Source organism: Alosa sapidissima, chromosome 9 (genome assembly GCF_018492685.1).
Source record: "Alosa sapidissima isolate fAloSap1 chromosome 9, fAloSap1.pri, whole genome shotgun sequence".
NCBI lineage: Eukaryota > Metazoa > Chordata > Actinopteri > Clupeiformes > Clupeidae > Alosa > Alosa sapidissima.
This window is the reverse complement of record NC_055965.1, coordinates 25,595,874-25,609,270: the sequence shown is the minus strand read 5'-3', so window position 1 is coordinate 25,609,270 and position 13,397 is coordinate 25,595,874. Positions and strand designations below refer to the sequence as shown.

Below are 13,397 nucleotides of genomic sequence, written 5' to 3'. Positions count from 1 at the left end.
TGTTGCTTAAGATATCCATTTAAATTGTAGCCTGAACTCTTGAGTGAACTCTTAAGTATCTGTTGAAGTTGTTCATTTTTCACACAAGATAAATAAAACTCATTTGAATTTCAATAATTGTAACTTCATTACTTGATTTTAAAAAAAAAACTTTGTTGTATGCTTGTTACCGCTAAAAGTAGTGGAATTACAGTAACACAGTGCATTACACCCAACACTGTTCACAACGAGAACAAAATAGCAATGCAAATTAAGACTAGGCGATCTCCTAGGCAGCTATTGACTTGGGACTATATTGGGGTGAAGCATGCTACTTTTGCGCAGAGATTGTCTGTGCTGTGAAGAGTAAGAAAGTACTGATGTGTTGCGTGATATCTCTGCACCCAAGTAGCAGTGCTTCGCCTGTCATGGTAATGGAAGATGTGTGTGTGTGTGTGTCTGTGTGTGTGTGTGTGTGTGTGTGTGTGTGTGTGTGTGTGTGTGTGTGTGTGTGTGTGTGTGTGTGTGTGTGTGTGTCTGTGTTTGTGTGTGTACATGTTTGTCCCTGTCAGACACTGATGAATGTGCGCTGGCTGGTTCTTGTGGGGTTGGTGCAGACTGTGTGAAATCGCCAGGGTCGTACCACTGTGAGTGTGTCAGTGGCTACCTCCCTCATCTCTTTCCCAATAACACCCTCACATGCACAGGTAAGCACTGGCCTATTGTGTGACACTCTCAATGGTCAGATTAGCGTGAATCACAAATGTGTGTGTGTGTGTGTGTGTGTGTGATAGAGGAAGTGACAATAAACGTTTTTGACATCAGCTGAAAAATATCTTGTGCAAGGCAGATTATCATTTCTATTATGCTTCTTATTGTGTGTGTGTGTGTGTGCGTGTGTATGTGTGTTTGTGCGTGCGTGTGTGTGTGTGCGTCTGTTTGTTTGTTTGTTGCCAGATCAACAAGTGCTGGAAGCAGAATGTAAGGTAAGGTATTATGCAAATCTCACCTTTTCTGTGCTTTTTTCATGGACGGATTATGAACTTTCGGGCCCCTGGGAAACAAAACCGTGCGTTGAGATTTTGTGGGTTAGTTGAGAGAAACTATATGCACTTCTGTGAGCTAGTCGGAAATCACCCTTATTGAGATGTCACAATAAGAGAAATGTGAATATCACTACCCCGAGAGCCATATAGGGCGCTGACTGCCCACCCCCATCTGAAAATTCCTGTCGACTTCCTGACGAAGATCCTCCATTTTGGTCATAGCCTATCGTTTCCAACAGTAGGCTAGCCTGGGTGTTCCCATGCTGCCTTGTGCGCGATTTGATTCACGCTGCTAAGGCAGCCTGGAAACTACCGCCCTAATTTTTGCCTCAGATAGGGAACCATTCACAGAACAAGGGGGAAAGCAAGACGATGATGAGCTATGCACAGACGCATTTGATAGATATCCGTGGCACCCAATAAACGGATCTGGGCATTTTTTTCAAATACGAGAAAATTAACGTTTGGTTCCCAGACCACGTCTCATTGAGAAGTGGTGGCGCTAGCCAGGCTAACAGTAGGCTAGGCTACACAAAATATCCAAATGTCTTTTATGCACCTGATATCATCCATATTTCAAGTATACAAACAGAAGCTCCTCAGGAAATGTCTTGTTCTTCTTGGCATATTTAAGCAATATGACGTGAGTGGGAGCTGTGTTGGTAAATGATATCCCTGCGGCTGTAATTTGGCCGTAGGTACGAGGCTAAAGGCCATTTAGTGTAGCCTAGCCTAGCCTGCGCTGGAAGCGACCCAGGCCATCCGGCAATAGGCAGCCAATTTAACAAATGTTTTTAAACTTTGAATAGGCTACATCAACTCTACTGGGCTTATATATCGACCCAAATTAAGGTTTAGCCATTATCATTTAACATTGTTAGGCCATGTTACATCATACATGCAGGCTTTTTTACACTTCTGGTTAGACGCAAACTGCATTTCATTGTCTTTGTACTTACTCTGCACAATGATAATACAGATAGATAGATAGATAGATAGATAGATACTTTATTGATCCCCAGGGGAAATTCAAGAAAATTGTTGAATCTAATCTAATCTATCTAACCAAGTTGAATCTAATTTAATCTATTTTGACTGAAAAAAAGTATAATATGGGACCTTTGTTCTCTCATTCTATGTGATATGACAGAGCAATATATAAGAGCAATATATCATGCCTTCATTTGGTGTTTGACATACAGGTCCAGCTTTCAGAGTGTATCATCAATGATATGACTGGGATGATCAACAGCATTAAGGAGCTAAACCTGCCACCAAGTGTAAGTAATGGCTGCCTATAGGTAGGGGTTTTTCACACTACTGATTTTTACTATAGTTTACAAGTTTATTGGGGTCTTCATTTGTACTCATATACATTTCATACTTTAATACTTATACTCAACTTTCCCTGTTGTGTTTGACAGGATGTTGCACCTATCTTGGTGAAACTGCTGGCGTCCCTGTACGACCTGTCCAGAGACAAATCGGTGAAAACAGACACACTCATCCGACACACCAACAGTGTGCTCAGGAGCTCTGAAAAAGTGATGGACATTTTGATGCCTGCCAATGCAAAGATGAGGAGTCACATCACTACATCATTAGCAGGTTTGTAAACAAGTAGGGTACAGTAGGTGTGTGCTAAAACTTCTGGTGTGTGTGTGAGTGTGTGTGTGTGTGTGCGCGCATGTGCAATATGTAACTGTGACATTATGTCCGGACAGTTTGCTCTTCAGTTCATTACGTATGTCATTATGTCAATACATTGGGTTGTTAGCATCTCAATCATGTTTGCTTGCTTCAATGTATGTTTGGCTGCTTAAAAAAAATATGTAAATGACATGCATGCCTAAATATCATTGCAGATCTGCAACAAATAACAATCGGACCAGGCGCAAATCCAAGGCCTGTTGCCATCCAGATAAAGGCCGATGACACTCAGCTGGATATTGATCTGTCTAAAAACAAGGCAGGTGAGTGTATCTGGTGGTTGCTACAGACACCAGAATAACCCACTTACTTAAATGGTATGTATCTATCATACCCTCCTTTAAGTTAGGTAAGAGGGTAATAATAATAATAAATAGTATTTATGCTATTATTGTTATTTTTATTGTTATTATTATTATTGTTATTACTTATAAAGTTGGCATGTTCCGTTAACCCTATTGGGATTTTTGTATATTGTTTTAGATGTTTGTGTATTGTTTCCCTCGAGCAGACAAGATATCTGCGTCACTCCAGGTCTTCACCAACATGGAGGAAGTCCTCACGGCCGACTTCTTCCTCAGAACAGGAAGTGACAACATCAGCACTGTCATGTCCAAAGTGGTTTCTGTTACCCTGAGGCCGACCACACAGCTGTCGAGTCCAGTAAACCTCACTCTCAAGCATACAAATGTGAGGCCTTAAAATTCTGAAGTTAATTATTATTATTGTTATTATGATTATTATTATTATTATTATAATAATTATTATTATTATTGTTAGATAATTATTGCTATTAGTAGTAATAGTGTGTGTCTGTCTGTCTGTGTGCATGTGTGTGTGTGTGTGTGTGTGTGTGTGTAAAAAATAGTTACTTGTGTGGACAGTTACATTTGTTTATGTGTGTGTGTCCCAAGGTCGTGCATCCTCAGGGTGTGCTCTCCTGTGTGTACTGGAATGGCAGCGCCTGGGTGGTATATGGCTGTGATGTCACCCAGACCAACGCCACCCACACCGTCTGCACCTGTCAGCACCTGTCCACCTTCACTCTGATCATGCAGGTGGAGGTAAGAGAGTGAGAGCCATACAGAACCTGAATCACTGCTCTCAGAGGGGATGATGGATAAAATATGCAGGACTGGGGCAATGGAGGGAAAACTCTCAGTGAAACCAAATGGTCACATGTATGTGTGTGTGTGTGTGTATATGTGTGTGTGTGTGTGTGTGTGTGTGTGTACTGTATGTGTGTGAGACCATGTGTATGTGAGACCATGTGTATGTGTGGTTTGAGCGTGTGTGTGTGTGTGTGTGTGTGTGTGTGTGTGCTTATGTTTTGTGAGCAGAAGCGAGTTAACGCTAACACACAAATATCACATTCAGGCATTAGTTTGGCAGACTGTCTCTCCTCTCTGTCCCTCCTCATCTGTAGAGGAACTGGCCAAAGATGGCTGCCATGATCATTGGCCTGATCTTCCTGATCCTGACCCTGGTGACCTTTGCCCTGTGCGTCCTGAACCCCAAAGTGACCAACCTGGCTCGCCTGAATCTATGCATTAGCCTCTTCCAGGCTCACCTCCTATCACTGCTCGTCCAAGAGCTCATCCTTCACATCCTCCCTCACAAGGTGCTCCATACAGTGTGTTGTTGTTATTGTTTAACTGAGTTAAAGGGATATTCCACCATTTGGGGAATTACACTCATTTCCCCCCTCCCCTCGAGTTAAACAATTGATTTTTACCTTTCTCCAGTTCATCCCGCTGTTCTCTGAGTCTGAGGATACCACGTTTAGCTCCAGCCTAGCATAGACCATTGAATTGGATTAGACCCTTAGCATCTCGCCTGCTAGCATCACGTTTAAAAGTGACTAAGATTTTCGGTAATTTTCCTATTTAAAACTTGTCTCCTCTCAAGTTGCAATAAGACCAACGGAAACGTAGTGATATTCTAGGCTGATTTGACATGGAACTCTCTCTCATTCAGGCATAATAATCCAGTCACTAACCAATTTGTCTGCTGCAGCTCAACCTTGTTGATAGAAGTTAACCTATGGGGACTATTTTCAGGTGCTGCATGATATCATTGTGCTGCTGTGCCCATGGTGTTCCTTGATTATTACCAGAGGCAGACAGAGTACACAGCTTCATTACTTGAGTAAAAGTACAGATACCCTTTGCTAAATTTTACTCAAGTACAAGTAAAAGTACAACAGTCAGATGTCTACTTAAGTAAAAGTACTGAAGTACTTGTTTTTAAAAGTACTTGAGTATCAAGAGTACAAGAGTAGCCTACATTTTCTAAATATTGCATTACTACTGCCACAGTGCTTACATGTATGTACAGAAACGTCCTACATGGAGTTATGAAAAATGTTAATGTTAATACCTTGGAGAATGTAAAATGAATTGGAAGTAAAATCAAGTCATTTTTATCTTTTTACCAATGTTGCCAGGGATGAGCAGTATTTCTAATAATACATGTATTTAAAATATGTATTTCAAATACAAAATACTATTTTGTAATTGAAACACTTGAAGCGAAAACTATCATTAACTTGAAATTTGAAAATTGAAATAGTCTGGCGAGGTGGGGCCACAGGTAGGCACATTCCCGGGATGGACCTGCTGCGTCTTCATACATTGTTTCGTCCATGGTTTCGTCTCTTATCTAAATCTGACAATGGAGTTGACTTTGGCAGAAAGCTGAAGGTGATTGCTGATAGGCTGTCCCAATCAGTGGTGCCTGCACAATCCAATCACGTTGGAGAGGGAATCAACAAATTGAGGGTTTCCGAGATTTTTCTTTTTTCCTTTTTGTTAGAAGTAGTAACGGGTACTCACGGTTATGGATAGAAATGTAGTGGAGTAAAGAGTACAATATTTGCCTCTCAAAAGTACTTGAGTAAAGTCATGAGTACTCCCCAAAAATGATACTTGAGTAAAGTACAGATCCCTCAAAATTGTACTCAAGTACTGTACTCAAGTAAATGTACTGTCCGGCTCTGATTATTACGCTGGAATGATAGTATAGTTCCATATCAAATCATGTTGTACAATGCTGTACAATGGTGTACAATGTTGTACAAAGATGTTTAGTAATTAGTTCCTCACACTCTTACAGGTTTTGTGTAGAGATATTTACTAATTCATTCCTTGCGCTCTTACAGGTTTTGTGTAGAGAACTTTACTAATTCATTCCTTGCACTCTGTCAGGTGTTGTGTAGAGATCTTTACTAATTCATTCCTTGCACTCTGTCAGGTGTTGTGTAGAGATCTTTACTAATTCATTCCTTGCACTCTGGCAGGTGTTGTGTAGAGTTCTCTCCGGCCTCCAGATGTTCCTCTACTTGAGCGGTTTCCTGTGGATGCACCTGGACACGCTGCTCCTCCTCCTGTCAATCATGATGCTCAAAAAGCTCAAGAAGCCCCGGGGGGAGGGGCCAAACTGTGGCCACTTGTCTCTGATTGGCTACGGGCTTCCGCTAGTGATAGTGGGTGTGGTTGCTGGATTGATGCCAGATGGATATGGCACTGAATGGTGAGCTGTGCAAGAAAGAAGTGACAGAAAGAGCGACAGAAAGAAAGAAATGTACGAAGCCCATGTGGTGTCATTGCACCTTGTGCACACGTTTTACTAAATTGTGCACTCATTTTACAAAATTGTGCTTTCAATTTAGTAAATTGCGCGCACGATTTAGTAAAACGTGCACATGATTTAGTAAAATTAGTGCACGTTTTCTGGCTATAAACCAAAAAATATCTTGCAATGACCCCTCTAGGGTTCCGTAGAAATCACATCAACTGGCAAAAGTAGGAATGAGTAGGAAAGGTCATTTTGCAATCCATTTTGAACATGTAACCCCCAGAGTTGTTTTAAACCCATTCTCGACGACTTGTGTAACTGTTGCAAAGGAACTACCTAATGATACAGTAAAACCAGCAAAAGTTAAATCATAAAAGGGAAAGTGAGTGTGAAATCCTCAGTATGTTATTTGACACATCCCCCCTCCATGTGTAGGTGTGGCGTGCGGACATATGACAGCTTATCCTGGAGTCTGCTGGGGCCAGCTTACTTCACCTTCACTGTGAGTGAATGTTTAGTTTCGGATAACTCAGTTTTTGTCTTTTGATGAGATTACTTGCCTAAAATGAGAGTGACCTCATACAATTTTGAGGTCACTGTCATTTTGTTATTGTAATTTAAGATTGAATTTTAGTAAGGATTAATATGTACTATAGTTGGTATTGTTTTTTTAGTATAAAGAGTTTCAGTATAGAGAGAGTGGTAAAGCACCCCGTATAATGTGTTGTTATTCTACACAAAGCATTTATTTGATAGTGTAACACATCAACATAAATTACACAACAACAGTATGTATAACCTTTAGTGTCACTGTCACTTTGTTATTGTAACTTAAAAATACATTTCAGTAAGGGTTTATGTGTGATATCTTTACAAATATTTGGGTCGGGGCTCTGGGATTCTGGAAATTCATTGTGGGAAATGTTACATTTGTTAGCACAACTTAAAAATTCTCAGTAGTGTACTAAGTAAGCATTTGTTTGCACTTGCAATTCCAATTCCAGATTAGTCTGTAATTTCAAGGCAATCGGTTTTCATTTTTTTTTTTTAAAACTTAAGGTTAACTAACAGGGTAAGTAAGGTTAACTAACTTCACAGTGTAGCAAAACTTAAGCAATTCAAGTATAGTTTACTTGACTTAAATGGTCATGTGCAGGGACGTGCACAGGAATTTTGAGGGGCAGTTGCTCTGACCTGAAAAAAGCCCCCCCCCCAACAAACTTTTTATCTTAGGCCTACGTGAAATTCTGCATCCATCGTACAATTTATTTATTTATTTTCCCTATTGGAAGGGCAACATGAGTCAAGAACGGCATATGGGCAGTTGCCTGGGCAACCTGAGCAAGCCCCCTGTGCACGTCCCTGGTCATGTGTATTTTTCCACCTCAACATTAAATTACACTCATTTTAGGGAAGTAATCTTGAAAGACAAAATCAGCAAAAGACAAAAAGTGAGTTATACTTTAAGTAAGGATAGCTGTTCGATTTTACAGTGCACCAGTGTGACGGTACGGGCAGAAGGTTGCGTCTTTATTTCTCTGAATTCCAAGTTTAGAGTATTTGTCTGAGTACTTTTTTCCCTCGTAAATCAGAATTCAGACAGTTTTTACAGTGAGTGGAAGGCAATTCAACACAGTATCTATCTGTACCGTTGTTAAATATAATTATTGTCAAAGTGAAAGTTGTTCTATAAGGGGTTTTAGTGGTACTGGAGGATTTTTTGTTGCCCGGATCAGTCTTAATACTATAGCGGTAGCAAAGTATTTTGTAGCTACACTGTAGCTGTATTAGATTTTTGGATGAATTAGTTATCCTAGCATATAGACCTATATAGACAAGACAGGACACAGTAACAAACAAGTAATATGAAGAAAAAACATTGTACATAGAATGCAAACAACAATGGGCATTGCACATTGGACTGAGATGTGATGAGTGAGTACTTGTGCAAGACAGTAATCATCATTTGATTGCCCCCCCCCCTCCCCTCAGGTTAACCTGATTCTGTTGTTCACCATCTTCATCAGCATCTGCCTGCTGTCTTCAAATGAATCCTCATCCTCTGTTACGGAGGAGATCAGAAATGTCAGGTATCCTGGAAAATAACACATTGCCTGATACTGATGACAATATTTTTTTTATTTGTTTGTTTTTGTCTTTATTGATGACAACAATATATCATCTTTTGGAAATTGATCTTAATGCCTTAATTTAAAAAAATAGGAAAAATACAACCTTTAAGGACCGATTTTCTTCGTGAATAAATAATGTATCTTAAATAAATAAGGCCAGTTATTTTATGGATCCAGGATACTATGCATCCTGAAAATGTTCCCTTGGCCTTTGGACTTACAACAGCCCCAGCCTTCACCATACCTAGAGATTGGCATGGTTTTATTTCAGTTAGCCTAATAGCTGGTTTGATTTGCATTGAGAGATGATCTTATGGAAAGTATCCCATGCCAATCTCTAGATATGGTGAAGGGTATGTGATGATGTGGGGCTAATTATTCCTTAATTGATTAAGGCATTAAGATCAATTTACAGAATACATTTTTTTCATTCCTCTTTTTAGGCAACTTTATGCATATTTGTTCCCTCTCACACATACACATTCCCTCTCACACCCTCCACAGGTGCCAGGCCGTGCGTGTGTTGGTCCAGTCTATGGTCATCACGTCCCCATGGGTCCTGGGCTTCTTCAACATGGGCTATGGCAGTGTTGTGGACCTCCTCTTCCTCATCCTCACCTCACAGCAGGGAACCTTCATCTTCCTCATTCACTGTGTCTTCAATCCCGAGGTAAACAAGGCCACAGGCGCTCCCTGGATGACTTTTGGATCATTTTAAAGGCCCCCTGTGTAACGTTTTCAGTTGTTTCTTAACACAATAACATTTCCTATTCATTCATAAATGTGTTTCATGTTTAACCACCACCAATTCAAAGCATTCCTATTGGCTTAGAAATCTTTATTTACATCTATGTAGCGGAGTGTTGACTCTCCATGTACGTGCGCCATTTTTAAAATAACAGTGGCCAGCAAGGGACACATGCAAAATAGGCCTAGAGCTCAGTCTTTGGTCTCTGCATGCATAGAAAAAAAAAAAAACTTAAGCTTGGATTAATGTGCAGAACTTCCCTACATTCACTAATGTAAGTTACAAACTCATTTTCTACAAGTCATATGTCTTCCTAACATTCCGACATTGAACTTTGAAGCAGGCTTGTGCAAAATTCCAGAATTGAATTGAAACTGGCTCTTAAATTCCAATTCAATTCTTGAATTTCACTTGCATTTCAATTGAGGTAGCAAACAGGAAGCAGAATTGCAATTCGAATTGTGCACAACCCTGCTTTGAAGTTATTGAAACAAATAACTTTGTTTGTGATCTGTCACCGTCTCACTTGATCACTAGTTTCTAGACCCAGAGACAGTTGACAAACTAACTTAACATAGATTTGCTAGAAGTAGTAGACTACCACAAAGTTGCTGAACGTGTGTTATTTCAGGTTAGTTTGCAACAATATACCAGTTTAACCAAAGGCCTTAGCTGCTACCTAGCTAGCGAACATAACTAGCCGTTCCCATTCACTTTCCGTTTACTGTGCTAAAATTAGCCAGCTAGCTCGGTTAACAGGCAAAATGAAACTATTTATTCTGTGTCCGAAAGAATGTTTCATTGGCATCACACACAAGCAATGGCAATAATGTAGTAGTACACAAAATTATATCATTAAAATCATAAAATTGGAGAATCCCTCCAACATGGCAATGATATTACCAGATTCAGGACAGTCTCTGCCCTACACACACATAACAAGCATGTAGAGCTATGAGCTTGCTGTGGTGAGATACATGTCAAAATATAAGAATTTGTATAATACGTTTTTTATATTTTAATTATTTAAAAATAAAAAAAATGCTAGTACTAATACATTATATGATGGCAGTTCTAGATAGCCTAGACTCTGCTGAAAAAAAAAAACAATATATAATATGTGTGTGTGGCACTTACAATGACCAGAATAAATCCTTATCAATAAAGGTAGTGAAAATGCCTTAAAAACAGCTTAGGGTTCTAAGGTTTAATATGTTGTTATTGCTTATTCAGAGAGAAGTTGATGTTTTGACACGCCTAGGAAGTCCGGAAGTGTCAGTTTTGATGTGTGACGGGTACCGTAGTTCTAAACGAAGCAGCGCTTGAGACGTTGGTTGCTATATAACACCTAAGAAGCATGGAGAAATTCTTACACAAGAGGGCTTTAATTACAACTCTGCACTGTACAAGGGCAGCCATGCCATAACTGACTTGAATTTTTGTTATTTACGATATTGTAATCATGTATTATTATTTTGTGTACTGTACATCTACCTGATATTATACAATATGCATATATGATGCATGATATATTCTAGATCATTATACAATATCTCTACAACAGATCCACACCATGAATGTTTATATGTAATGTATGCATTAGGTAAGTGTTAATTATGCAGTGGTCTGATCTGGTCAAAGGATTTACTTCAACACTCAGCCTTGTGCCTAAGGCCAAATTATAGCTGTGGCAATGACCTTTCAAAATTTCACTCTCATTTCTATATTATTGTTAACAATAATGTTTATTTTTTTCAGGTGCAGTCATGCTGGAAGAGATTGTTTCAAAAATTAGCATCCACATCACCCACACTATTAAACAACATGTAAAGATTTTTTCAACATGAAAATAGAGTTATTATAGTTTTGAAATTGTCATTAGTTTGTATTTTTATTTATTTCAGTCTGAATTTTACTTCAGATTAGTTTTTGTTAGTTTTACAAGTGCAAAATAATTACCGGTACTAAGTTTAGTTTCAGTTTTGCTTTTAGTTTTAGTTTTTCAGGTTTTATGAGGAATGTCTTGATTTCAAGAAGCAGAAAAAGGTACAATGTAGGAGTGAAATCTGATACCTTTCATTAATACAAGGTCATTTTTAACAGTGTAAGAATTCAAACAGAACACAAGAAAGTTGTACAACAACCACAGTGCAGGGGAAACTAAAACTAAGCTATTTTTACCTTTTTTAATTCTATTTGGTTTTATTTTGTAAAGTTAGCCTTACTTGTGAAGCCCTTTGGGTCAACTGTTTTTAAATTTGCTATGTAAGTGACTAGAATTGACTAGTACCAACGTCCTTTTAGGCAAGTCCCTCCACTCAGCAGCCAAACGCTTTTTGGGCCACTCGTAGGGCATCCTATTCGGCAGAAATGCGCGTGCGCAAGGCTTCACGACACCAGCAGCGAGTTCACAACACATAATTGGCACGATGTCTTCACAACACACACCATATGATTGGCTCAATGTATTCACATGTCGACGTTTTGCCGAGTTAGGGGTGGGATATGTGTAGACAACGGCCATATTGGCGTTACAAACTAACCCCATGCATTTCTATGGAGGATTTTTTGAGTGCTGTGTCTTCTCATTAAAAAAAGTCTCTGCTAGTACCAACACGAATTAAAAACTACTTCCATCCCTGTATTAAAACTGCCCCTGCAACAAGTATACATATAACAAACAAATTTGGTGAGGATGAATGACAATGAGAGAGTGTTGACACAACTGTATGCTACTTGATGGAAACAGGATTTGCATCTGCGTAAATTATATAAATTTAAGCCAAGACTTGTTTTGGATGGCACCTCCCCACCAGTGTGACTCCAAATTGCATTTGAGGCACCTTACCGGTAGTCTAATATTGCATTTGTGGAGATAACCACATGTCTCACACCAGAGAAAGCTCGCAATGGAGTTCACACATTTGTATCTATTATTGCCTGTAATTTCATCAGTGTTTCACAGTGTTTCATGTCTCACATCAGGAAAAAGATTTCAATGACTGAGCAGTGATAAAGAATAAATAAACAAATAGAATGAGAAGTAATACAATAACGTCTTCCACCAGCATGATGTTTTGTCTTTGATTTGTGCATCCCAATGTAAAACCAAGGATGTCTAAAATTTCAGCCATCTTAATGTATTACAGTTTTTCTCGATTGCTTTTACCTGCTTAAGTAAACTGGAACCCACTTGGTCTTCATGACTACTTTCTTTGCACAGCAGAAGTCATCTCTTGTGAATGTGTTCACACATTTCCATTGGCTTCACACATTTCACACACCCTTTTGCAAAACACAGGTATCAATCAAAAGCCCCAAACTCTATTTGTTTTTCCATGCTAAACAAAAGGAAAACATCTTTGCACAGGTGGTATAGATTCCTTGCATAAGTCTGAATCTCTGATACACCTGTGTGAAACTCCTTTGCACAATTCTTCAATCAGCAATCATTCATAAGAGATGTCTGTTCTGTGTTGCTATTTGCAAGTATGGATCTAATGCACATTTAGACAATGTACTGTATTGCCTATTTGGTGGAGAAAACAGTACGAAAGGTGTTTACTGTAAGTCTATTTCGAGGAAAAATTACAAGTTGTAGCAGGGCTCTCAAGTTTTGAGGACAGGCAAGAGTGACATTCCTCGTCGACAATCCCCCCCCCCACCCCCCCGTCCGGGGGTTAAAGGGGTGGCTGGTCAGACGGGTTGCTAGAATGGGGGTGTTTCATTAATAATACTACAACTTTTTGTTGCTGTTTAATAATATTCCTTCAGATGTTCCAGAGGTTTTTTCGTCCGCCACTCACGGCCCTCGAACCCGCCACCTCAACACACCGGAATGCCGAAAAGCCCAAGCTTCCAACTCAGCGGTTAGAGCCGTTCTTAAGGTTAGGGGTGTGAGGATTTACACGCGCAACTAGCATCACCAGCTAGCATACACCAGCCCCAGGTCAGTCAACAGTTGATCCAATATTAGTTGTGCAGAAATATAGCCCATCTTATGCACACCAATTGAATTGAAATAGAAATGGTAAAGATTTGTATTTTTTGTAATTATTCCATATGTAGTGTAGTTATATCAGAACCTGAAGTCTACAATCCAAATGCAAGCATGAAACTTCAGAGAATTACCTTTCATTTAAGGCCAAGATTATGCTTATGAGGGGTTCATATGCAGTAGGCATTTGATTGCCAGTAGCCAACTGT

The 13,397-nt window shown here is 39.4% G+C and overlaps 1 protein-coding gene across 2 annotated transcripts in view; it reads left to right on the top strand.

Annotated features, from left to right (window-relative positions):
- LOC121719393 overlaps positions 1–11,590 on the top strand; it is a 97,435-nt gene extending 85,845 nt beyond the window's left edge. For both annotated transcript variants that reach the window (XM_042104943.1, XM_042104944.1), the window contains 13 exons: positions 552–686; positions 937–965; positions 2,228–2,305; positions 2,450–2,633; positions 2,891–2,998; positions 3,247–3,425; positions 3,650–3,799; positions 4,162–4,356; positions 6,034–6,266; positions 6,747–6,813; positions 8,304–8,401; positions 8,948–9,113; positions 10,950–11,590. In XM_042104943.1, the coding sequence (XP_041960877.1) occupies positions 552–686; positions 937–965; positions 2,228–2,305; positions 2,450–2,633; positions 2,891–2,998; positions 3,247–3,425; positions 3,650–3,799; positions 4,162–4,356; positions 6,034–6,266; positions 6,747–6,813; positions 8,304–8,401; positions 8,948–9,113; positions 10,950–11,021 (1,694 nt within the window). In that variant the 3' untranslated portion in view covers positions 11,022–11,590. The remainder of the gene's footprint in view (positions 1–551; positions 687–936; positions 966–2,227; positions 2,306–2,449; positions 2,634–2,890; positions 2,999–3,246; positions 3,426–3,649; positions 3,800–4,161; positions 4,357–6,033; positions 6,267–6,746; positions 6,814–8,303; positions 8,402–8,947; positions 9,114–10,949) is intronic.
- The last annotated feature ends 1,807 nt before the right edge of the window (positions 11,591–13,397 follow it).